The 27,244-nt window shown below is 42.8% G+C and overlaps 1 protein-coding gene across 2 annotated transcripts in view; it reads left to right on the forward strand.

Annotated features, from left to right (window-relative positions):
- SLC1A4 (solute carrier family 1 member 4) overlaps positions 1 to 27,244 on the forward strand; it is a 64,761-nt gene that overhangs the window by 28,103 nt on the left and 9,414 nt on the right. The window contains exons 2-9 of one of the 2 annotated variants that reach the window (XM_075338050.1): positions 3,256 to 3,298; positions 10,113 to 10,175; positions 13,189 to 13,355; positions 15,637 to 15,870; positions 16,898 to 17,092; positions 18,373 to 18,507; positions 20,878 to 20,940; positions 23,954 to 24,043. In XM_075338050.1, the coding sequence (XP_075194165.1) occupies positions 3,256 to 3,298; positions 10,113 to 10,175; positions 13,189 to 13,355; positions 15,637 to 15,870; positions 16,898 to 17,092; positions 18,373 to 18,507; positions 20,878 to 20,896 (856 nt within the window). In that variant the 3' untranslated portion in view covers positions 20,897 to 20,940; positions 23,954 to 24,043. Of the gene's footprint in view, positions 1 to 3,255; positions 3,299 to 10,112; positions 10,176 to 13,188; positions 13,356 to 15,636; positions 15,871 to 16,897; positions 17,093 to 18,372; positions 18,508 to 20,877; positions 20,941 to 23,953; positions 24,044 to 27,244 lie in introns of those variants that run through there. The other variant, XM_075338051.1, reaches the window with a different exon arrangement.

Genomic DNA, 27,244 nt, shown 5'->3' on the forward strand with positions numbered 1-27,244 from the left:
GCAGCTGTGGAGGCACAATTATTTGTAGCACTGAAAGCACAATAAAACGTCTCAGACTTTGGAGAATCTCCCTGACTGTTCAGGCGCTCTTGAGCTTGAATCTACATGAATGTAAAGCTGAGCTTCCGTTCTGACAGCTTCACTCATTCCTGGTTTTCACTCTTTTCTCTTACCGACTTTCCGCTCACAATCTTATATTTCGGTTCAGGCCTTTGCCCACTACTGGTGAACACACACTGAGCTAATTTATTTCTGCGTTTTCAGAGCCACATTTCTTCAACTGAAAACTAAACTTGTGGTTTTGGAAGTTTCTGCTCCAAAAACTCAGCAAAAAAAGTCCTTGTTCTCAAGCTACACTTGGATCATCCAGGCAAAAACTTACTGGACCACCACTATGACTGGAAGTGAGTAGCTGCAGGGAGAATAAAACTTCACTTTCTCCTTATAGCTTCTTCCCAGTAAACAAAACTATGGCCCCAATTCATCAAAGCCGTAGTAGATTACATCGGTTATGTGCCTTCAGTAGGCTTTTTTGCAAATAAATGGAGCACAACAGAGCAGACGGTGACGCCTACATACATACATCCAAATCCCATTTTACAGGGGGGGTTTCAGACTTAAGCCCTGATGGCACCAATGAACGTGCGGAAGATCATAGTGCGAAAGGGCCCATAGTCTTTGGAGTCGGAGTCGTGGAGGTGGAGTTGGAGTCGTGGAGTCTCAGTCGGTGTTTATTTTGGTGGAGTCGGAGTCGGTATAAAATGGACCGACTCCTAGAATATATAATAAATTGGGTACAGTAGTACAATGCAAAATGTGCTGAATGTTTTTTTCATAGGAATTTGGGAAAGTTATGAAATGTCCTATAAATGTCTGTTCTATTCCTGATCTAAAGCCACATTCACACACAGCGTTTTTGCTGCGTTTTTTGAGGATACGTTTTTCAGCTGCAAAAGCAGATCAGCTTTTAAAAAACCGCATCACCTGAAAGGTTGTTGAGCTCATAAATAATGCTTTCAATGGCAAAAGCAGATTAGAAAACCGCCACAAACTGACATGCTCATTCTTTGTGAGGATCTGTTTTTGAGCCTAAAAAAGGATCCTCACAAAACGATGTGTCTGAATGTCATATCTTGAAACCCATTGCCTTTGCTGGGATGCCAGAGTCACTGCATTTCACTGAACTATTTTGCCATCAATGTTCGATATGTCTGTGACAACAAAGAATTTGTTCCCAAGACACTGGCGGTAAAAGGTACTAAAGCTCATCACTCCGGCCAGTTTCTCCAGGCCTTAGTGGAAAAAGTTCTGCAAGACTACGAACTCAAAAAAGAACAGATTGTTGCTTTTGTAACGGACAATGCTTCACACATGATAAGTGCAATTAAACTGATGAATGAGAGTAATGAACAACAGCTAGAAGAAGATTTAGGATTCAGTATGTTTGAGATGGAAAGCCACAGTGCTGTTCATGTAAGGCTGGAGTCATACTTGCGATTGACTCGCACGAGTGCAATTCGAGGAAATCTCACATTGCACTCGAACCAATGTTAATCAACGAGGCAGCTCCTATCTGCTTTTTTTTTCTTAGCTCAAATCGGACTGAGAAAAAAAATCGCAGCATGCTGCGATTTCTAGAGTCTATGGGTGCAAGTCTATGGGTGCAAGAAAAAAACTTATGTCACACGGACGGCACACAGACCATCCTAGTGACATCCGATTTTCTAACTACAATTCTATCATGTAGCAGAGAACACTGTAAATGCTCCTGTACATGACTGTAATGACTAATAGCTGCTGAGATAAAAACGGATCACATACGGATTGAATACGGATTGCTCACGGACTACTATCATGAGAAAAATCACAGACTCCCATTGCAATTGTATTGCACACGGATGAACAATCGGACAGAGCTCGTCCTACTCTCAGGCATGAGAATCGGACCGATTTTTCAATCGCAAGTGTGACGCCGGCCTTATTGAGGAACAAGCAGATATTACAACAGAAGAACAGCAAAATGATACTTTAGGATTAGATGATCTTGTTGAAGCTGCTTCAAAACACTTTCATATTCATCACATGCGCTGTGTTGTGCACACGCTGCAGCTAAAAATTGTAGCTACGCTCATTCTGCTATCTACAACAATTTGGCTTATGCCTGTGAACGCACAAGGTGTTTAGTATAAACTCTGGTATGAGATTGTTCAAATTGCACTTCCATAGATATCAATCTGTAGAATAGGGATTTGGGATAGAAATTGGGCAATTGTTTTTTTTCATGTTCACTAGTTTGAACTTTTGGGTACTGTTGTATGTATGAAATTTTTAATAATATGATTAAGAGCTCGCTCACTGGCGTATAACATATAGCTGTGCTATCTGTTGGTTTATGGGATAGCACTTGGACCAATGTTATACTATGAGGCTGTGAAGATCAGCACTTTTTTTCTCATGCAGATTTGGCATGAGGAAAAAAAGCAGAGCATGCTTTGAGGGACAGCGCCATTCAGCACACACCCATATAAGTCTAAGGCTATGTCCGCACGTTGCTTTTTACCTGCTTTTTACCTGCTTTTTTGCTGCTTTTTCAACTGCAGCGTTTAATGCTAAAATAGTTGTGTTCTGCTTTTCAAGCAAAGTCTATGGGAATTTGGGTTTCTTGTCCGCACTATGCAGTTGAAACTGACATGTGAATTGTTTTTGCCATTTGGGTTTTGCACTGCAAAGCTGAGTTTTTGACCAAAGTTCTGTAACAAAAAGGCTGCAGTTTGAACTGCATAGTGCGGACAAGAAACCCAAATTCCCATAGACTTTGCTTGAAAAGCAGAACACAACCATTTTGGCATTAAACGCTGCAGTTGAAAAAGCAGCAAAAAAGCAGGTAAAAAGCAGGTAAAAAGCAACGTGCGGACATAGCCTAAGGGTGCAGTGAAATCACCGGACTGCACTCGAGTGACATCTGAGTGCAGTCCGATTTCTGCGGATTAACAGAATGGAGGAGAAGGAGAAATTTTGTTCCCGATCTTCTCCTTATGCAAGAAAATAAGATCACACTGAGCTGACACTCTGATCATACTTGGAGTAGAGCGTGATCAGAGCGACATTAACATAATCAATCCTATTGTCTCGCAGAAAAAATATACGCCTGGGTGACCTCAGCCTTAATCTAATATGAAAATAAAAAATGATTGAAAACTGCCATTTTTTTTCATGATGATGTAAACCTATAGTTAAAAAATCTTTATTTTTCAGAAACCTGATGCCTGCAAATCTTGTGGCTGCAGCCTTCCGATCGGTAAGACAAATACTGTATTGTAGCTTGAACATAAGATACAGCAGGAACCCCCAGACTGTGCTGGGATAGTACATTTCTGTGAATGTGAATATCTTAGATCTTCTGAATATAATGAGAACATTGTCTTCCTATGCGTTTGCACAGAAAGACATGACAAGCTCAGTGCTGCTCAGAAAGACACGTCAGGAAGTTTCTTCCTTAGGACATAGATTGTAACACGAGATGTAAAACACACATACAAAGAAAAGGAGAACAAGTTGTACAGCAACGTTTTTATGGAATCCAGAGCCAATATAGAGCCTGTGAGGCCAGCAGCTCTGCCATGTACAGTACAGACCAAAAGTGTGGACACACCTTCTCATTCAAAGAGTTTTCTTTATTTTCATGACTCTACAAATTGTAGATTCACATTGAAGACATCAAAACTATGAATGAAAACACGTGGAATGAAATACTCGCAGAGTAGACGCAGAGGGACTGGTCCTTATATCTTGTCACACAGGTTCAGATAGTCCGGCACCCGTTAGGGGATACCTATTACCTGCATAGGAACCTGATCAGAATTTCTTCTCTACATATGCATGCACAGTATCATGTTTCCCCATGAGCTGCAGTAAAGAATACTAAAAGGATATACGGTTGTACCTGCATTACAGTTTACAAGCCCACACTAATTCTGGATTTTGGCACAGCTTGACTATGCTTATAGGATAGTGGGGCAAGCCACCGCTTCCCTCCTACTGGTTATACATATCCATTACAAGAGGATTACATAACTATGGTTATACCTGAATGTACGATTGATTGCGCTATACCAGTATAGTGGTTGTGGACACACTGACGATTGATAGACCTAAGGTGCTATATAGATTCATGGTCTTGAGTCTTCTTTTCTTGGTCTTGCCGCGCCGCATCGCCTAGTTACCAAAGAGTGGGGAGGGCACCACCTAACAATTTCAATAATACCCTAAATGGGTAAAAGGGTTCACCTCAGCACACTTAGTATACATTAGTGGAGGAGAGGGACAGAAGTGTGCAAACAAGAGGGATACTCCAATTATATAGAAAGGTTATCTTTATTACAAATGGACACAGGAATACACACTACTAAAAACAATTAAAAGGCAAACAGCCATATGTATCTACTGATCCAACCCTCCGTTGAGGTTTTGGAAACCCCTGCTACCCAAGGGGAAACAATGGTATGGCACAGGGTATAACAATGTATACAGGAAAACCACCAAACAGTTTAGATGACAATATTACATGTATACCATACAAGACCACATAGAATAGCAAATGGTACAAAAAGCATATTATAATTTGCAAGATCATATACAATTGCAAGATGGAAAAGGTACCCCAAGCATATTTCACATATATATATATGTGGTTACATTATATGAAGCCACAATTGAACCCATATGGGACTCCAGAGAGAAAATCCCCAACCAAGGTTTCCCATATAAATGACCTGTAGATATCTAAACACCAACCATTGTCAAATTACCCATAAAGATAGAGCAGCAGTGGGTATAATCCCCACGCGTATCGTCACCTACTGGGGTGACTTCATCAGGGGTGGGTTCCCTGTATCCACCAGGTACAAGCTTAAATACCTTAAGATCCGAGTATCAGCTGTGATGATTTCAAATTGCGCGCCTCAGAAGCACCCGGCGTCCCGGAAATAGCTACTGCACATGCGCGAGATCATACAGAGAGGAAGTATTGAAAAACGGAGTACCGCGCATGCGCGGGACTCCGAAAAGATGGCGGCCGCCATAGAAAGAGACATGTTTTGAAGAACATAATAGATTTAATATAAGTGTATTGTAAGAAGAACGGTACTGACTAGGACAAAGCGACAGTCCATCCTCCACAGATTATACCTCCTAAGGGTCCATATAGGGAGCTGCAAATACATATACCAATGCATCCATACGTGTGTGCATACATCGCAGGTTGCACATATATATATCATTCAGAGCAATATACTCTTCTTCTCACCCACCATAGGGCACATCCCTAAAATCATAGTAGGTTAGGAGTGCATCCTTAAAAGGTCCAGGTGGACAAGGACGGAGAGACCGTCCATACTCCATAAGCTGTACCCCCCAGGGGTCCATGTAGGGAGCTGCATGCATATGCATGTGAACCCATATATGTGTACATACAAAAAATGCACATACCCACACATATATCACATACAGGGCAGCATACCTATCACCTCACCCATAAATAGGGATCATATACCATATACCACTAAAGAGCACAACCCTGGATATCCCATATACTGCCAGATTACATAGCCCTAGATGTTCCTACACAAGGTCCCTATGGTAGGCACACATGTATACCCCAATGGGCAACCATACCCCCCCATCTTGAGGCCCCACAATACTTGTATATGGATAACTAAATAACACCGCCCGCCCACCCCCACCCACCCAACACGGATGGGGGGGGGGAGGGGGGGGAAAGGGGGAAGGGAGGAAGGAGGGAAAGAGGGGGGAAAAAAAGGCCCCCACAAGCACTACCTCTGTTTATAAAAACCAGTAAACAGCAGCTCCTCATTTAACCCTCTAGGTGCCAGACTATTTAGATTGTAAATCCAAGTGGATTCCCGTCTGAGCAAGTCCAATGTCAAATTTCCTCCTCTAACATTGGTCCTTAAACCCTCCAGTCCAAGAATCTTTATCCCAGATGTTTTTCCATTATGATGTTGTAGAAAATGTACTGCTACCGAGGAGAGAGTCTTGCCTTTCTCAAGGTCCGTTCTGGCCGTATTAATAGTGGAGATGTGTTGTTGAGTTCTTCTCCTCAGCTCCTGTCCAGTCTGTCCTACGTATATCTTGGGGCAACTGCAGATTAAGCCATAAATGAGGTTTTGTGTCCGGCAATTGAAGTATCCTCTAGGTTTCTGTGAAGATGAGAACATATTATGAAAAATAGGATCTTTTGCCAACATCAGGGGACAGATGTTACAATTACCACAGGGAAAAGACCCTTCCAGAGAACCTCCCCCCTCCGTTTTTCTAGAGGGTCTATAGAAATGACTGGACGATAGTACATCCCTGAGGTTTTTAGCTCGCCTGGCAATTATCCGAGGGGCCTCCGCAATGTGTGGCTGTAAGGCCAATTCACTCCGCAGAATTCCCCAATTCCTCTTCAAAATCCCTCGTAGATCTGACCATTGGTTATTGAAGGTTGTAACCACTCCAATATCACTATACATGGTCTTCTGCTCTCTACCCTTGGTCAGAATCTCCTTTCTCTCTTTCACAGTTGCAGACTGGAAGGCCCGAGAAATTACCTTTTTAGGGTATCCCCTTGCTTGAAACCGTCTCGTCAGCTCCCTTGATTGTTCACGAAATTCCACATTGTTACTACAGTTTCTTCGAAGACGCAAAAATTGGCCTTTCGGAATCCCCCTTCGAAGGTGTTCTGGGTGGAAACTGCTGTAGTGTAAAAAGCTGTTCGTTGAAGTCGGCTTTCTAAACAAGTCCGTGGCAATTCTTGAGTCCTTCAGGGAAAGTTTTAAATCCAAAAAATCTACTGATGTAAGTGACAAAAATGATGTTAGGTAGATGTTAAACATATTGTTATTAAGTTCGGAGATAAACTCCTCACATTCTTCCCACGAACCTGTCCACAGCATTAAAACATCGTCCAGATACCGAAACCATTTAAAGACATGTTCTTGATAGGCGGGCATATTTCTCACCTTGGTCTCCTCCCACCAACCCAAATAAATGTTGGCATAAGATGGGGCACAGCGTGCCCCCATTGCAGTTCCTGACACCTGTTTGTAAAAAATTCTGTCAAAAACAAAATAATTCAGGTTGAGGACCAGGGAGAGCAAATTCAAAAGAAATTCATCATGGTCTCTAGTACCTGTGCTCTGTCCGAGCAGGAAGTAGGAGACTGCCCCCATACCCAGGTCATGCGATATACTGGTATACAGAGATTCTATATCCATAGTGACCAAAATGGTACCCTCGGGGATGTTCAATTCTTCAAGTTGTAAAATAAGGTCCGTGGAGTCTCTGACATATGATTCGAGGCGAAGAGCAAAGGGCTGTAAATAGAAGTCCAGGTAAGAGCATAGCTGTTCAAATATGCTCCCGATCCCAGCCACAATTGGTCTCCCAGGTGGTTTTAGGAGGGACTTGTGCACCTTCGGGAGCATATAAAATGTAGGCACAACTGGGTTTTTCACCGTAAGAAACTCTAGTTCTTTTTTAGTAAGAATCCCCCTCAGGTGTGCGTCCGTCAATAAACGATCCACCTTAGATTTGAAAATACTAGTAGGATCGGAGGGGAGGGGCTGGTATACTGTCCTATTAGAAAGCTGGCGTTGTGCTTCCTCCAGGTATAACTTTACAGGCCATAAAACAATATTTCCCCCCTTGTCTGCCTCCTTAATTATCAGATCCCCATTTTTCCTCAGACGCTGTAATATCGATGTAACATCGCCTAGTTACAACTCACCTTGCCTGATATTCATAGATTGTCCTTTGATGAAGACCATATTATGGTTGAAATGTTATTTTTGGACATCATATGCATGAATTATTTTTTTCAATAAAAAATACATATAAAAAGAAAACCTTTTTTCTATTAATTTCTTGTCTGACAGTATTGGGGTAGTGTGCCGGAGTTCTCTCTTTATTATTGCCGTTTTTTTCTCCTGAGCACCTATAAGGTGAAGCAGGGTCCTATCTCTCAAAAGTGTGGATACACCTTCTCATTCAAAGAGTTTTCTTTATTTTCATGACTCTACAAATTGTAGATTCACATTGAAGACATCAAAACTATGAATGAAAACATGTGGAATGAAATACTGAAAAAAGTGTGAAACAACTGAAAATATGTCTTATATTCTAGGTTCTTCAAAGTAGCCACCTTTTGCTTTCATTACTACTTTGCACACTCTTGGCATTCTCTTTATGAGCTTCAAGAGGTAGTCACTGGAAATGGTTTTCCAACAGTCTTGAAGGAGTTCCCAGAGATGCTTAGCACTTGTTGGCCCTTTTGCCTTCACTCTACGGTCCAGCTCACCCCAAACCATCTCGATTAGGTTACGGTCTGGTGACCAGGTCATCTGACGTAGCACCCCATCACTCTCCTTCTTAGTCAAATAGCCCTTACACAGCCTGGAGGTGTGTTTAGGGTCATTGTCCTGTTGAAAAATAAATGATGGTCCAACTAAACGCAAACCGGATGGAATAGCACGCAGCTGCAAGATGCTGTGGTAGGCATGCTGGTTCTGTATGCCTTCAATTTTGAATAAATCCCTAACAGTGTCACCAGCAAAGCACCCCCACACAATCACACCTCCTCCTCCATGCTTCACGGTGGGAACCAGGCATGTAGCGTCCATCCGTTCACCTTTTCTACAAAGACACGGTGGTTGGATCCAAAGATCTCAAATTTGAACTCATCAGACCAAAGCACAGATTTCCACTGGTCTAATGTCCATTCCTTGTGTTCTTTAGCCCAAACAAGTCTCTTCTGCTTGTTTCCTGTCCTTAGCAGTGGTTTCCTAGGAGCTATTTTACCATGAAGTCCTGCTGCACAAAGTCTCCTCTTAATACTTGTTCTAGAGATGAGAAGGTGTGTCCAAACGTTTGGTCTGTACTGTACATTATTGATGTTTTGGTTGCGATCGATCCAACACCGGCCGGCTTGCTGGTGTGAACAATGAGAGGTGGCACCCAATAAGAGCCACTAAATTCTCTTAATGGCTCTCACTAGGCGTAAAAGTCTGGTGTTTGGTGGTCGAATCATCACCCACCTGAACAAAACCCCACCCACTGAACAATTTAATTGGACCGTTTGCAAGTGGGCTGGGTTTTAGCAGCGGGTGAGCAGGGTTTCAGTAATATAATCTTAAATATGTGTTCACCTGAGGTTTAACAAGCCTTACCATATGACTTAGGAGCCAAACCAGAATGTCAATTTGCAGACACGGAGTTTCAGGGTTTTGCCCCTCATCAGTGCAAAGATTTGGCTAGGTGAGAGGCTTAAGGCCGCTTTACACGCTGCGACATCGCTCAAGCGATCTCGTTGGGGTCACAGAATTTGTGACGCACATCCGGTCGCTTTAGCGATGCCGTTGCGTGTGACACCTTTGAGCGATTTTGCATCGTTGCAAAAGCGTGCAAAATCGCTCATCGGTGACATGGGGGTCCATTCTCTAATATCGTTGCTGCAGCAGTAACGAAGTTGTTCCTCGTTCCTGCGGCAGCACACATCGCTCCGTGTGACACCGCAGGAACGAGGAACCTCTCCTTACCTGCCTCCAGCCCGCAATGCGGAAGGAAGGAGGTGGGTGGGATGTTCGTCCTGCTCATCTCCGCCCCTCCGCTTCTATTGGGCGGCGGTTCAGTGACGCAGCTGTGACGTCACGGTGACGCTAAACGAACCGCCCCCTTAGAAAGGAGGCGTGCCAACTCTATTATTTTCTAACAGATAAGCCGTCCCCAGAGGTTTCTGGCAGCGACTCTCTCATAGACAACGCAGGGGCACTAGGCCAGCTGAGCGCTCCCGTGTATGAGAATCGGGGGAGATTCATTTGGCCAACAGCATTCTAAAGTGTATAGGTGGGCTTTAGAAAGTTGTTGGCTACAAGGTCAATTGGCTGATAGAAAGCTTGGTTTCTTTTCTAATCTCAGGCAGCACAGAGCTCCATTCTCCTTTTCCTGCACTGATCTCTACCTTCTCTGTAGTGTTCACATAAAAAACTTATTTTACAAAATTATATTCATGTAATGAAGTTTTATAATTTTTTTTATATATGTTTTTTTTCCAGTATGCAACGGAGTACGTGACATACACAAGGAACACAACTGATGGGAACATCACCATGGAACGGGTGAGGTTCTGCAGTTTAGTGAATTCTAGCTAGAAACCATGGGGCTGAATCATCAAGACTGACATAGAGCAGACTCACACTACAGGAGTCTTGCCAGAGTATAAGCACCAACTTTATTGGAAGGTGGACACCACTTAACACTAGAAGTCCTAGAAATTTCGAGCTCCCCCCTGAAGTCCTGAAAGAGGGTCAAATGACCCTTAGTCCAAACTGAATAGAACTAACTAGAAACTAAATGGCTAAACTCAATTGAAAACAACAACCTCCTGTGGTGCGACAGTAATGGCCTTAATTACAGAACAAAAGACGGTGATTATAGGATGTTAGCTAAAAATCCTTCAGGTCATTAGACCCGTCTCTGGGTTCCAAAGATAGAAATGTTAAATGACCCCTCTCTGGGACTTCTAGTGTTAATGAATTGGCTGCATCTCCTCTGTTATGTGCCATGCTAGAAATGCTACTCCAGTCAAGGACTAGAGTACCATCTCTGGAATATAAAATCAGGAATTTTTTATAAATTTGACTGGGGATGTGGCCATACCCCTGCTGCACCCGGTTCATCAGAGCTGATTCAAACTGGCGTAAAAATACTAAAAGTCGCAAAATTTTTGTGCAGCTCCACATTGTATAAAAAAAATTGCGACCTTTTACAACAGTTGGCATAAAAGCTTTGTTGAATAGGCCCCTGGCATAGATAAATCACCATGCACTGGTGGAATAACACAGATCTCATATCTAAAATATTGGAAAATTACTTAAAGGAGTTGCCCCAACTGGACAACCCCCATAGACCATATGGATATAATGGATTGGGGGTACCCTTGGGCCTCACTCTATGAGCTAAAATGGGGAATTGCTCTTGTTTTTATGTGTTTATTGCTACAACGATAAATCCCTACTAGTCAGATGACCATCTTGTTTTGGAGGGCCACCCAAATAATAAGTTCAAGTGGCTATGAACATGTTAATGAATTACACCAGATGATATAATACTTCCCCTGGATGATGCTTAATATCTAATATTGAATGTATGCAGTCCCTTCATTCTCTGTGAGGGTTCCTGCTCATTAATTTATAGAACTGCATGTACAAAGAAGTCATAATATCTTACGCTCATGCGTCCCTGAAATCACCTCCTGATCCCAGTAGTTTCCTTGTATCTGCATACTAATGGCTACTTTAGAGTCAGACCGGCATCACAAATATCTCATTAAAGCCTCCTCTAATGAGCCAGTATCTGGCCTGTTACAGGAAACCGGGAATTAACATGCATTTGATACCGTTCCGTGATGTTCTTGTATTTCCGTCATTAAGGATTAGCCAGTGATTTTCATATTTGTGATGGCTGAAGATTTCAAGTAAGCCTGACCTGATTACGACCGAGGGTCATTTCTTCTTCTGGTGATTGTCCAAGCTTTTTAATTACTTGGCGTTTCTTTAGTATTCCAATTTCTTACAGAAGACTGAATTATCTATCAGACTTTGATGTTTATAAAGCTAACCACTCAATGCCCGATACCTATATGCAAAAAAGACTTCTTAAGATGCACTCCACATCACTCAGAAGGGGTGTAATAAATAATAGCAAAGGGAAAAATTGGACCCCGGTTGTGTCAGTTGGCTGTTTATTACAGCTGTACGTTAGGGTTGGGCAAATTGAAATGTCTTTCTGACAGTTGTAGTCATGAGGCAATGGAGGCAATCAAGTAATGGACTGCAGTGGGTACTATGGATCTAGGAGGCCCAAAAAAGCTTATATGAGTATATTCTAAGGCAATATCTCAGCAGGATTTAACCCCATCCCAAAAAATAAATAAAATAAAACAAAGAACAACTATTTAGATGAGTATGTAGCTATCAGAGGGATGGGATGACTGGACAGGAACTCCTAGGCTGACCCTCAGACTGGGGACTCTGTGCTGTCCCTTAGCTCAGAGGTACACTTGATGGTAGCGAGGTCTGAGTCGCCAGCATGAACTTAACTCCTGTCCAAGCCCCAGTGTAACTCCCCTCCCCCTCCTCCACGCAAATGGTCAGCCGGGACTGTAGTCACAAACCCCACAACTAAATATGGACAGGGGAAAAAACAAAACTTATACATACGGCAATCAAACACAAAGGAGCGAATAGATGTGCGCAGGGGAAAATAGCATAGAAGGGAGGAAGTAAACAGACAACCCGGAAACTTCCATACAGCACAATAAGCACACCACAGATTACCAAAATTGGATTACCACAATAGACCGGAATCACTGCAGAAGCTGGAGGTATCATCGGCACTGATTAGCAGGATCCAGAATCTCGCATAGGAAGGAGACTGCTGTGATTAGTAATTAGCAACCTGAGCCCCTAGCAGGTCAGCAGGAATTAACTCCTGAAGGGACTGAGAAACAGTGTACATGAAACAGCCAACGCCCAGCTGGCTGAACAACTAGAAGATATCAGGTTGCCTGTCAGGCTCTGCAGTGTGATCACAGCCCAACGCCACCATGACACCTAATGAGTCTGCAATCGAACATCGTGTGACAGTAGCTCTCTCAAATCTGAAGTGATAAGCAATTGTGGCTGGAGATTTGAAGCCTCTGTCATTCCAGCTCTATTCCCCACCCAGCGCAGCCTCTCCAGCACTGCCTCCTCCTCCTTGACTGACAGTCTCTATGCTGTGTAACATCAGGCAAAGTAGCTGTCAGTCAAGCAGGAGGAGACAGCACTGGGTAGAAAATAGAGCTGGAGTGACAAAGGCTTTAGATCTATTATAGTCCCTCAGCTTCTTTTGCTGATCAACTGAAGTTATCTCAGTAACAGGGGGAACAGACTAGCCATGTAAAGGTATTGCTGGTCTTTTCTTTGAAAGAGCTACATGAACATATAAAGTGTACACATCCCTTAAGTTTCCTATCAGGGGTGTATGTACCAGAGGGGTAGCCTAGAGCTCAGCTCAGATTTGGTGCATCCCTTACATCCCTCTATGCTGCAAATACACATCATATAACAGTTTTATATTGATTTTCAGGTGCCTGTGGGGATGGAAATTGAAGGAATGAACATTCTGGGACTCGTCCTCTTCGCACTTATATTGGGAGTAGCCTTGAAAAAGTTGGGTCCAGAAGGGGAAGAGCTGATAAGATTTTTCAGTGCATTTAATGAGGCCACAATGGTTATTGTTTCTTGGATTATGTGGTAAGTCCTCCAAGCCAACATTACTAACAAAACAATTGTTTCAAAATTTATTCATTGCCCCTCTGTCCCAGAAGTGCTTGCTCAGAGGTTCTGTCAGCCTAAAGGGAACCAACCAGCAGGATTTTTATATATAAAAGTAAAGCCAGTGCTATACCGGTGCTAGGATGCTGAATGTAAGCATAGCTTCTGTTCTGAGATTGGATGTTTTATTTCAGAGATATGTGCATATAAAGTTCCAGCAATGCACTGCTATTTGATTGACAGGTGCAACAGTGGCGGGAATATGTGGGTTGAGTCTTGTTATCTATTCCCGCCCCTGTCTTTCTGCGCCGGAATTACCAATTATGACGGTGACAGGGGGAGGAAGGCCAGGTAGACAGGGGCTGGAACAGATCGCAAGACCTGACCCACATATTCCTTTCCTGTTGCAGCTGTCAATCAAATAGCAGTGCATTGCTGGAACTTTACTTGCGCATACTGTATTTCTGAAATAAAACCTCTAACCTCAGAACAAAAGCCATGCTTACATTCAGCATCCTAGCACCAGTATAGCTCTGGCTTTACTTTATATATGGCAACCCTGATGGTTGGTTCCCTTCAAAGCTTAATCTTTGCTCAGAATGCTTCTCTCTAGCCATTTGACCTGTGTTTCGGAGCAGATTGTTTAGCTAAAGGGATACTGATGGCTTTATATATACACTAGTTTATAAGAGCTTATTCTGATAAATATTATTGCTGGTAAATTATTCATACGGTTGAAAGATTGAAGACTCATGAATAGGTTTTCACTTTTTTACATATACCCAGGGGTTTGGGTTAGGTCCTGGGGGAGAGTATCCCTCCGCAGAAAGCATGTTTCTACTTAGGGGTTCTGCACTCTGCTGGACAGATGTGGAGCGTTTTTCTCACCACCTATTTCTTTTTCTTGCCTTTTCTATATAAAGTTACCCTGGTGGTTGGGAGCTCTCTCTGACCTTGTTATTTGTTGGAGGGGGCGCCTCTGTCCAGTTAGGGGATCTTTTTCTTCTTACTCCCCCCTCCTCCCTCTCTTATCCCTTCATTTATTCCCTTACAATGCCATCTATAGAGATTAGTTCTCTCAGTGTGAGAAGTTGTAATGTTCCTCCGTCCTGTATTCTACATACACAGAGTTCAAATTCTGTTATTGCAGGAAACACACACACACACACACACACCAGATCTCACACACACACACACACCAGATCACACACACACACACACCAGATCACACACAATCCGATGGTTTATCTGTATAATTATAACAATCATATTCTGCATTATTATTGTACAACTTTTTTTAAAAATAAAAATAGATTGAATATAAAATATCATGCAATCATTTAATTTATTTAAGTATGAAGAAGTCTTATTTGTACTGCAGATGTTATATTCAGTGATGAGCAATCACTAAAATGCTCGGGTTCTCGGTACTCAAATCGAGGAGGTTGGAGACTCGGACAGGCTCGATTCGAGTATCTAGTATGAGGGAAATCAATTTGAGCATTTTTTCAAAAGTCAGTCTTTCTCTTGCGGGAAGTTGAGAATGGTACTCAAGTACCCAAGTGTCATGGTTTCCCCTCCCCGTCCACATGGCTAATGGGTGGAGCCTTCTCCCGGGCCTCACTTCCGGAGCTGGGATGCTTTAAACACTGTCATCTCCGGTGAACCAGCGCCGGCTATAAGCTTAGCGCTGCTTTGCCTGTGAGTGCTGGTCCCTGTAAGTGTGATCCTGATCCGTTCCCTCTCTGTACCCTAAGCCTCTGTCTGTGTTCTGTCCCCTAGTCGTTCTGCCATTCCTCTGTCCCACCTCCTTCCTTCCCACAATAGCCCCGGTTGTACCCCCTCTCCTACCTCCCCACTCGGTTGTTTCCTCTGGTACTGACCTAGGCCTGATTTCGACTCCTCCTCTGACCCGGAACCATCTGACCATCCTTTCATGCCCCACAGCTTCAGCTGTCCGGCTGATGCTGGCAGACACTATATCAGCACACACTGGGAGTTCCCCTCCTTGCTCATTCATCTCCGTGTAGTGTCTTTCCCTGCAGGACTCCAGCTCCCCCTGCTGGCAACCTGACACCAAGATACTCGGCTGAGCAACGAGTGTGCCAGTGCACCCCAATGCTCGATTGAGTATTGAGCAGTGCGCAGCATACTCTCTCATCACTAGTTATATTATCTTACATTATTATATTATCTTACAAAATGTAAATGTTGCTTTTTGCCATATTGACACTGGTCACATTGTATTTTTGTAATTTAGGTACGTTCCTATTGGAATCATGTTTCTTGTTGGAAGCAAGATTGTTGAAATGGGAAACCTTGTGCTTTTGGTGACCAGTCTGGGGAAATACATCATGGCATCTATTTTGGGTCATATTATTCATGGAGGGATCATTCTTCCACTTATTTATTTTGCTTTTACTCGCAAGAACCCTTTCACATTCCTGTTAGGATTGATAACGCCTTTTGCAACAGCATTTGCAACATGTTCAAGGTAAGCATGTACTGAACCTGTTACCATATTCATAATTTGTGTACTTTTTGTTAAAGGCATAATTTGGCACTTAAATATTTGATTGGTATAAGTCAAACCCTTGAGATCAGCACCCAAATAGATCATTATATCCACTATATTCTTTTCACAGACATAGTGGCAAATTCATAAAGTGCTTGCAGTTTAGTCCCACTTGGCAGTTGTGCCAGCTACTCCAACTTAGTCACTTTTGGCAGCTTTGCCTGGTACTGCAGTTTAGCTCCTTTTGTAAGCTGTATCTGATACTGGAGCTTAGCCTAATTTTTAAGCTGCGCCTGGTACTGTAGCTTATTCCTAGTTGTCAGCTGTGCCTGGTACTGCAGCTTAGTCCCACTTGGCAGATGTGACTGGTGCTGTAACTTAGTCCTATTTGGCAGCTGTACCTGGTACTGTAGCTTATTGTCATTTGGCAGCTGTGCCATTTTACTGCAGCTAAGTCCCATTTGAATGCACTACCTGGTATTGTAGCTTAGTCTCATTTAGCAGCTGTGCCTGGCATTGCAACTTAGTCCAATATGGCAGCTGTGCCTGGTACTGCAGATGTGCCTGATACTGCAGCTTTGTTCCATTTGGCAACTGTACCTGGTATTATAGCTCTGTTCCACTGGGTGTCTGTGTAAACAGCAAAGTAGATGTGACACTGTAGTCCCTTCATCCTACAAATGTGGTGTATTATGTCCTAACAATTAGGACCACATTTGCTCCCCTGACTACTATAAAAGTCTCTTGAGGGCTCATCTCTGACAGAATGATGGGCCCGAAAAATCCATCAGAAGTCAACCCCATTGAGAGGTGACTTTGAGCCAATGATTTACTCTAAGATCTATTTCTTATGGGTTCAGTTACAAATATCTCGATCTTATTAACTATATTTCCTGTGTGAACAACGTTAACAAAGAATAAGAAGCCATGAAAAGTGACATACACATTTTCAGGACATAACTGTTTTTTGAGCCACTTTCTGATTTTATAATGATCTTTTTCTTAGCTCTGCAACTCTTCCAACCATGATCAAATGCATAGAAGAAAACAATGGCGTCGACAAAAGGATCAGCAGGTTCATCCTTCCCATCGGGGCCACAGTGAACATGGATGGTGCAGCTATATTCCAGTGCATGGCAGCAGTATTCATCGCCCAGATGAATAACTATGACCTAAACGCTGGACAGATCTTCACAATTCTGTAAGATACCAGTCTTTTCATTCCTGTAAATCAAAATTATCTAATGCAGAGTGTCAAGTTACACAATTTTGAAGGATCGAATGTTCACAGACTGATCATTCAGCAGACACAGCCATATACATTGACTTCTGTATTGGCTGTTACACTTGTTCCAACTTGGCATACATGAGCAAAAGGTTTAGGAGAAATGACCTTGGAACTTTCTTTTAGGAAATGAATGGTCACAAAAAAAAAGATTTTTCATCTCTCTTCCAAAAACAGGTTGTCATTAGTCAGCTAAATGTATAATTTTAAGAAATAAGGGGGGGTATCACTTTAAGGAAAGTATATATTTAACATAAGCTCAGTAGGTAATCACCCACCTTGGTTTCAGCACTGGCTCCAAACCACTGCTTTGGTTTCCGTGTTTTGGCTGCAGGGGTGTTGGTCTCCGCTCTAACCAATTAGTGAGTTCAGTGACTCATACAATAAGCTACGGAGCTCAGTGATTGGCTAGAGTGGTGGTTCGAGCTACTGATGTGACGACACCGCTGCAGCCAAAACACTGAGAATTGGAGCAGAAACACACTGCCGTTGATGGTTGCGAGGAGTGTGAGTACCTGCTGAATTTTTTATTTTCAACCTTTTTGCTAAGTTTAGGGACCACTTTCCTGAAAATGGACAACCCCTTTAACAGTTACCTTCAAATGATATATGCAGTTTGTGAGCTGACCACATACGTTCCAGCAACCTATGTAACAAGTCTGAACAATATAAAAAAGAAAACGTTTTTCCAGCTTACCCAATATATTGTAGGATCAAGCTGCTATGACTATAGGGGCTATTAGCATGGATATATGGTAGAAGCTCTTACCAGCACAAATAGAAGAGATGAATCTAGCGAGCCAAATTTGTAGTAGATAAAAAGTTTCTATAGTCTTTATTTCAATCATATTAAAAAAAGTCTTTGTCCATAGCAGCATAAATGATGACAGACAGAGGTAGGAAAAGTTGCTGCTGGCGCACGGCAAGACGCGTTTCGGCTAAACCTTTATCATCGGACAAGCGCACTCAATGTACGCAAAGCCAAATACTGTCTGATATTCCTAGAGATGGATATTTACAGGATCAGAAATGAATGTACACTATAGTAGGTAGCCTCCATTTAGCAAAAGGCAGTTTTCACCCACTTGTGGGAAAGATCATTTGCAATGTGCATATTCCTAAAGAAATTTCCTAGATGCTTTTCAATGTTTCCAATATTCTTAAACTAATCTAAACTACTTTTGCTTCATTCACAGTGTGACTGCCACTGCCTCGAGTGTCGGTGCTGCTGGGATACCTGCAGGGGGCGTTCTCACTATAGCAATTATTCTAGAGGCCATTGGACTCCCCACAAATGACTTGTCATTGATACTGGCTGTTGACTGGATAGTGTAAGTATGTCAAAGGGGGTTCTAGAGAATGTCCATCTTTTTAACTAATGTTTTTTCTGCCTTGCTCCAATGTATCCACAATGGAAAATGAAACAATTAACCTTCTCAGGCTGCATCTGCCATGTTGGATTTTTTTAGGCCCATTTTACAGTGATTGCTTATTATTGGGAAAAATAATCCAACTAACTTGTCTTTTGATGTTGGTGACTTGTTGAAGCAAACATCTTTTTGTTTCACTGATCCAAACAAAAATCATTTGTTATTATAGAAATCGTTAAAGGGGTTATCCTGCTTATTTTGCCTTTTTCTTGTCATTTCACTATTGGGCTACATTGGTGCAGGTAAGTAGATAGTAACTACCTTCCTGCCCTGCTGTCAGTCCCTCTCCCCCGGCTCAGAGTGGTCATTTGACTGCTACGGCGGGGATTTTCCTGCTTCCTGTGATGGCACGACGACAGAGCAGGAGCTTATGCTCGCCTTTTTGACGGGCATCACAGCCGGCGTCATGTAGCCGATATGCTGGGCATGTACAGTGTGTGGCGTCCCTGCCCCCCTGACATGTCAATTGTTTTTGCCATTTGCGTTTAGAACTGCAAAGCAGAGTTTTTGCACAAATTTCTGCCACAAAAAGGCTGCAGTTTGAACTGCATAGTGCGGTTTAGAAACCCAAATTCCCATAGACTATGCTTGAAAAGCAGAACACATCCATTTTGGCATTAAACGCTGCAGTTGAAAAAGCAGCAAAAAAGCAGGTAAAAAGCAGGTAAAAAGCAAAGTGGGTTCTTAGCCTAAGGGCTACTTTGCGCACTACGACATCGCAGCTGCGATGTCGGTGGGGTCAAATCAAAAGTGACACACATCCGGCCTCGCTGTCGATATCGTAGTGTGTAAATCCTTTTTTATATGATTAACGAGCGCAAAAGCATCGTAATCGTATGATCGGTGTAGTGTCCGACATTTTCATAATTTCGCTGCAGTGACGGTCCGATGTTGTTCCTCGTTCCCCTGCGGCAGCACACATCGCTGTGTGTGAAGCCGCAGGAGCGAGGAACATCTCCTTACCTGCGTCACCGCGGCTCACACCGGCTATGCGGTAGGAAGGAGGTGGGCGGGATGTTTACGTCCCGCTCATCTCCGCCTCTCCGCTTCTATTGGCCGCCTGCCGTGTGATGTCGCTGTGACACCGCACGACCCATCCCCTTAGGAAGGAGGCGGGTCGCCGGCCAGAGCGACGTCGCAGGGCAGGTAAGTGCATGTGAAGCTGCCGTAGCGATAATGTTCACAAGTTATCGCTGCTCTGACAGGGGCGGGGACTATCGCGCTCGACATCGCAAGCATCGGCTTGCGATGTCGTAGTGTGCAAAGTACCGCTAAGAAAAATTCTGATATATTTTTTGCGCTGGTAAATTCGGTTTTCATTGATTAAAAGCCATAATTTCATTACTTTAGACATACTTACCATACTTACCATGATTAAAAGCCCAAATTCTCCTCAGTTCTACTTCCCCACTACATAATTTGTCATTGTTACTGCTTCTCATTGAGAAGATCTGTCTGGTTTATTGAGTATTACAAAAAAAAAGTAATCAGATCTCCACCACGAAAAAGAAAACTTTCTCTAGTGCCTAAAGGTAGCTACTTTGTTGTATATCAATGTGAGATCCACAAAAGAGCCTTGAAAAATGGCTAGAGATATTAGCCAAGCAAAACATCTAATTGTACATAGCTGTTTGGGGCTTCTTGCATCTCATCAGCATACAGCAGGACAGCAGGACAGCGGTTGGCTAGATAATGTGCGCACGTTGCTTTTTATCTGCTTTTTACCTGCTTTTTTGCTGCTTTTTCTTCTGCGCTGTTTAATGCCAAAATGGATGTGTTCTTCTATTCAAGCAAAGTCTATGGGAATTTGGGTTTCTTGTTCACACTATGTTGTTCAAAATGCTGCCTTTTTTGTGGCAGAACTTTGGTCAAAAACTCAGCTTTGCAGTGCAAAACCCAAATGGCAAAAACAATTGACATGTTGCTTCTTTGAAAAGCTGAGTTTTTGACCAAAGTTCTGCCTCAAAAAGGCAGCATTTTGAACAACATAGTGTGAACAAGAAACCCAAATTCCCATAGACTTTGCTTGAATAGAAGGCCAACAGCATTCTAAAGTGTATAGGTGGGCTTTAGAAAGTTGTTGGCTACAAGGTCAATTGGCTGATAGAAAGCTTGGTTTCTTTTCTAATCTCAGGCAGCACAGAGCTCCATTCTCCTTTTCCTGCACTGATCTCTACCTTCTCTGTAGTGTTCACATAAAAAACTTATTTTACAAAATTATATTCATGTAATGAAGTTTTATAATTTTTTTTATATATGTTTTTTTTCCAGTATGCAACGGAGTACGTGACATACACAAGGAACACAACTGATGGGAACATCACCATGGAACGGGTGAGGTTCTGCAGTTTAGTGAATTCTAGCTAGAAACCATGGGGCTGAATCATCAAGACTGACATAGAGCAGACTCACACTACAGGAGTCTTGCCAGAGTATAAGCACCAACTTTATTGGAAGGTGGACACCACTTAACACTAGAAGTCCTAGAAATTTCGAGCTCCCCCCTGAAGTCCTGAAAGAGGGTCAAATGACCCTTAGTCCAAACTGAATAGAACTAACTAGAAACTAAATGGCTAAACTCAATTGAAAACAACAACCTCCTGTGGTGCGACAGTAATGGCCTTAATTACAGAACAAAAGACGGTGATTATAGGATGTTAGCTAAAAATCCTTCAGGTCATTAGACCCGTCTCTGGGTTCCAAAGATAGAAATGTTAAATGACCCCTCTCTGGGACTTCTAGTGTTAATGAATTGGCTGCATCTCCTCTGTTATGTGCCATGCTAGAAATGCTACTCCAGTCAAGGACTAGAGTACCATCTCTGGAATATAAAATCAGGAATTTTTTATAAATTTGACTGGGGATGTGGCCATACCCCTGCTGCACCCGGTTCATCAGAGCTGATTCAAACTGGCGTAAAAATACTAAAAGTCGCAAAATTTTTGTGCAGCTCCACATTGTATAAAAAAAATTGCGACCTTTTACAACAGTTGGCATAAAAGCTTTGTTGAATAGGCCCCTGGCATAGATAAATCACCATGCACTGGTGGAATAACACAGATCTCATATCTAAAATATTGGAAAATTACTTAAAGGAGTTGCCCCAACTGGACAACCCCCATAGACCATATGGATATAATGGATTGGGGGTACCCTTGGGCCTCACTCTATGAGCTAAAATGGGGAATTGCTCTTGTTTTTATGTGTTTATTGCTACAACGATAAATCCCTACTAGTCAGATGACCATCTTGTTTTGGAGGGCCACCCAAATAATAAGTTCAAGTGGCTATGAACATGTTAATGAATTACACCAGATGATATAATACTTCCCCTGGATGATGCTTAATATCTAATATTGAATGTATGCAGTCCCTTCATTCTCTGTGAGGGTTCCTGCTCATTAATTTATAGAACTGCATGTACAAAGAAGTCATAATATCTTACGCTCATGCGTCCCTGAAATCACCTCCTGATCCCAGTAGTTTCCTTGTATCTGCATACTAATGGCTACTTTAGAGTCAGACCGGCATCACAAATATCTCATTAAAGCCTCCTCTAATGAGCCAGTATCTGGCCTGTTACAGGAAACCGGGAATTAACATGCATTTGATACCGTTCCGTGATGTTCTTGTATTTCCGTCATTAAGGATTAGCCAGTGATTTTCATATTTGTGATGGCTGAAGATTTCAAGTAAGCCTGACCTGATTACGACCGAGGGTCATTTCTTCTTCTGGTGATTGTCCAAGCTTTTTAATTACTTGGCGTTTCTTTAGTATTCCAATTTCTTACAGAAGACTGAATTATCTATCAGACTTTGATGTTTATAAAGCTAACCACTCAATGCCCGATACCTATATGCAAAAAAGACTTCTTAAGATGCACTCCACATCACTCAGAAGGGGTGTAATAAATAATAGCAAAGGGAAAAATTGGACCCCGGTTGTGTCAGTTGGCTGTTTATTACAGCTGTACGTTAGGGTTGGGCAAATTGAAATGTCTTTCTGACAGTTGTAGTCATGAGGCAATGGAGGCAATCAAGTAATGGACTGCAGTGGGTACTATGGATCTAGGAGGCCCAAAAAAGCTTATATGAGTATATTCTAAGGCAATATCTCAGCAGGATTTAACCCCATCCCAAAAAATAAATAAAATAAAACAAAGAACAACTATTTAGATGAGTATGTAGCTATCAGAGGGATGGGATGACTGGACAGGAACTCCTAGGCTGACCCTCAGACTGGGGACTCTGTGCTGTCCCTTAGCTCAGAGGTACACTTGATGGTAGCGAGGTCTGAGTCGCCAGCATGAACTTAACTCCTGTCCAAGCCCCAGTGTAACTCCCCTCCCCCTCCTCCACGCAAATGGTCAGCCGGGACTGTAGTCACAAACCCCACAACTAAATATGGACAGGGGAAAAAACAAAACTTATACATACGGCAATCAAACACAAAGGAGCGAATAGATGTGCGCAGGGGAAAATAGCATAGAAGGGAGGAAGTAAACAGACAACCCGGAAACTTCCATACAGCACAATAAGCACACCACAGATTACCAAAATTGGATTACCACAATAGACCGGAATCACTGCAGAAGCTGGAGGTATCATCGGCACTGATTAGCAGGATCCAGAATCTCGCATAGGAAGGAGACTGCTGTGATTAGTAATTAGCAACCTGAGCCCCTAGCAGGTCAGCAGGAATTAACTCCTGAAGGGACTGAGAAACAGTGTACATGAAACAGCCAACGCCCAGCTGGCTGAACAACTAGAAGATATCAGGTTGCCTGTCAGGCTCTGCAGTGTGATCACAGCCCAACGCCACCATGACACCTAATGAGTCTGCAATCGAACATCGTGTGACAGTAGCTCTCTCAAATCTGAAGTGATAAGCAATTGTGGCTGGAGATTTGAAGCCTCTGTCATTCCAGCTCTATTCCCCACCCAGCGCAGCCTCTCCAGCACTGCCTCCTCCTCCTTGACTGACAGTCTCTATGCTGTGTAACATCAGGCAAAGTAGCTGTCAGTCAAGCAGGAGGAGACAGCACTGGGTAGAAAATAGAGCTGGAGTGACAAAGGCTTTAGATCTATTATAGTCCCTCAGCTTCTTTTGCTGATCAACTGAAGTTATCTCAGTAACAGGGGGAACAGACTAGCCATGTAAAGGTATTGCTGGTCTTTTCTTTGAAAGAGCTACATGAACATATAAAGTGTACACATCCCTTAAGTTTCCTATCAGGGGTGTATGTACCAGAGGGGTAGCCTAGAGCTCAGCTCAGATTTGGTGCATCCCTTACATCCCTCTATGCTGCAAATACACATCATATAACAGTTTTATATTGATTTTCAGGTGCCTGTGGGGATGGAAATTGAAGGAATGAACATTCTGGGACTCGTCCTCTTCGCACTTATATTGGGAGTAGCCTTGAAAAAGTTGGGTCCAGAAGGGGAAGAGCTGATAAGATTTTTCAGTGCATTTAATGAGGCCACAATGGTTATTGTTTCTTGGATTATGTGGTAAGTCCTCCAAGCCAACATTACTAACAAAACAATTGTTTCAAAATTTATTCATTGCCCCTCTGTCCCAGAAGTGCTTGCTCAGAGGTTCTGTCAGCCTAAAGGGAACCAACCAGCAGGATTTTTATATATAAAAGTAAAGCCAGTGCTATACCGGTGCTAGGATGCTGAATGTAAGCATAGCTTCTGTTCTGAGATTGGATGTTTTATTTCAGAGATATGTGCATATAAAGTTCCAGCAATGCACTGCTATTTGATTGACAGGTGCAACAGTGGCGGGAATATGTGGGTTGAGTCTTGTTATCTATTCCCGCCCCTGTCTTTCTGCGCCGGAATTACCAATTATGACGGTGACAGGGGGAGGAAGGCCAGGTAGACAGGGGCTGGAACAGATCGCAAGACCTGACCCACATATTCCTTTCCTGTTGCAGCTGTCAATCAAATAGCAGTGCATTGCTGGAACTTTACTTGCGCATACTGTATTTCTGAAATAAAACCTCTAACCTCAGAACAAAAGCCATGCTTACATTCAGCATCCTAGCACCAGTATAGCTCTGGCTTTACTTTATATATGGCAACCCTGATGGTTGGTTCCCTTCAAAGCTTAATCTTTGCTCAGAATGCTTCTCTCTAGCCATTTGACCTGTGTTTCGGAGCAGATTGTTTAGCTAAAGGGATACTGATGGCTTTATATATACACTAGTTTATAAGAGCTTATTCTGATAAATATTATTGCTGGTAAATTATTCATACGGTTGAAAGATTGAAGACTCATGAATAGGTTTTCACTTTTTTACATATACCCAGGGGTTTGGGTTAGGTCCTGGGGGAGAGTATCCCTCCGCAGAAAGCATGTTTCTACTTAGGGGTTCTGCACTCTGCTGGACAGATGTGGAGCGTTTTTCTCACCACCTATTTCTTTTTCTTGCCTTTTCTATATAAAGTTACCCTGGTGGTTGGGAGCTCTCTCTGACCTTGTTATTTGTTGGAGGGGGCGCCTCTGTCCAGTTAGGGGATCTTTTTCTTCTTACTCCCCCCTCCTCCCTCTCTTATCCCTTCATTTATTCCCTTACAATGCCATCTATAGAGATTAGTTCTCTCAGTGTGAGAAGTTGTAATGTTCCTCCGTCCTGTATTCTACATACACAGAGTTCAAATTCTGTTATTGCAGGAAACACACACACACACACACACACCAGATCTCACACACACACACACACCAGATCACACACACACACACACCAGATCACACACAATCCGATGGTTTATCTGTATAATTATAACAATCATATTCTGCATTATTATTGTACAACTTTTTTTAAAAATAAAAATAGATTGAATATAAAATATCATGCAATCATTTAATTTATTTAAGTATGAAGAAGTCTTATTTGTACTGCAGATGTTATATTCAGTGATGAGCAATCACTAAAATGCTCGGGTTCTCGGTACTCAAATCGAGGAGGTTGGAGACTCGGACAGGCTCGATTCGAGTATCTAGTATGAGGGAAATCAATTTGAGCATTTTTTCAAAAGTCAGTCTTTCTCTTGCGGGAAGTTGAGAATGGTACTCAAGTACCCAAGTGTCATGGTTTCCCCTCCCCGTCCACATGGCTAATGGGTGGAGCCTTCTCCCGGGCCTCACTTCCGGAGCTGGGATGCTTTAAACACTGTCATCTCCGGTGAACCAGCGCCGGCTATAAGCTTAGCGCTGCTTTGCCTGTGAGTGCTGGTCCCTGTAAGTGTGATCCTGATCCGTTCCCTCTCTGTACCCTAAGCCTCTGTCTGTGTTCTGTCCCCTAGTCGTTCTGCCATTCCTCTGTCCCACCTCCTTCCTTCCCACAATAGCCCCGGTTGTACCCCCTCTCCTACCTCCCCACTCGGTTGTTTCCTCTGGTACTGACCTAGGCCTGATTTCGACTCCTCCTCTGACCCGGAACCATCTGACCATCCTTTCATGCCCCACAGCTTCAGCTGTCCGGCTGATGCTGGCAGACACTATATCAGCACACACTGGGAGTTCCCCTCCTTGCTCATTCATCTCCGTGTAGTGTCTTTCCCTGCAGGACTCCAGCTCCCCCTGCTGGCAACCTGACACCAAGATACTCGGCTGAGCAACGAGTGTGCCAGTGCACCCCAATGCTCGATTGAGTATTGAGCAGTGCGCAGCATACTCTCTCATCACTAGTTATATTATCTTACATTATTATATTATCTTACAAAATGTAAATGTTGCTTTTTGCCATATTGACACTGGTCACATTGTATTTTTGTAATTTAGGTACGTTCCTATTGGAATCATGTTTCTTGTTGGAAGCAAGATTGTTGAAATGGGAAACCTTGTGCTTTTGGTGACCAGTCTGGGGAAATACATCATGGCATCTATTTTGGGTCATATTATTCATGGAGGGATCATTCTTCCACTTATTTATTTTGCTTTTACTCGCAAGAACCCTTTCACATTCCTGTTAGGATTGATAACGCCTTTTGCAACAGCATTTGCAACATGTTCAAGGTAAGCATGTACTGAACCTGTTACCATATTCATAATTTGTGTACTTTTTGTTAAAGGCATAATTTGGCACTTAAATATTTGATTGGTATAAGTCAAACCCTTGAGATCAGCACCCAAATAGATCATTATATCCACTATATTCTTTTCACAGACATAGTGGCAAATTCATAAAGTGCTTGCAGTTTAGTCCCACTTGGCAGTTGTGCCAGCTACTCCAACTTAGTCACTTTTGGCAGCTTTGCCTGGTACTGCAGTTTAGCTCCTTTTGTAAGCTGTATCTGATACTGGAGCTTAGCCTAATTTTTAAGCTGCGCCTGGTACTGTAGCTTATTCCTAGTTGTCAGCTGTGCCTGGTACTGCAGCTTAGTCCCACTTGGCAGATGTGACTGGTGCTGTAACTTAGTCCTATTTGGCAGCTGTACCTGGTACTGTAGCTTATTGTCATTTGGCAGCTGTGCCATTTTACTGCAGCTAAGTCCCATTTGAATGCACTACCTGGTATTGTAGCTTAGTCTCATTTAGCAGCTGTGCCTGGCATTGCAACTTAGTCCAATATGGCAGCTGTGCCTGGTACTGCAGATGTGCCTGATACTGCAGCTTTGTTCCATT

Source organism: Anomaloglossus baeobatrachus, chromosome 3 (genome assembly GCF_048569485.1).
Source record: "Anomaloglossus baeobatrachus isolate aAnoBae1 chromosome 3, aAnoBae1.hap1, whole genome shotgun sequence".
NCBI classification, from domain to species: domain Eukaryota; kingdom Metazoa; phylum Chordata; class Amphibia; order Anura; family Aromobatidae; genus Anomaloglossus; species Anomaloglossus baeobatrachus.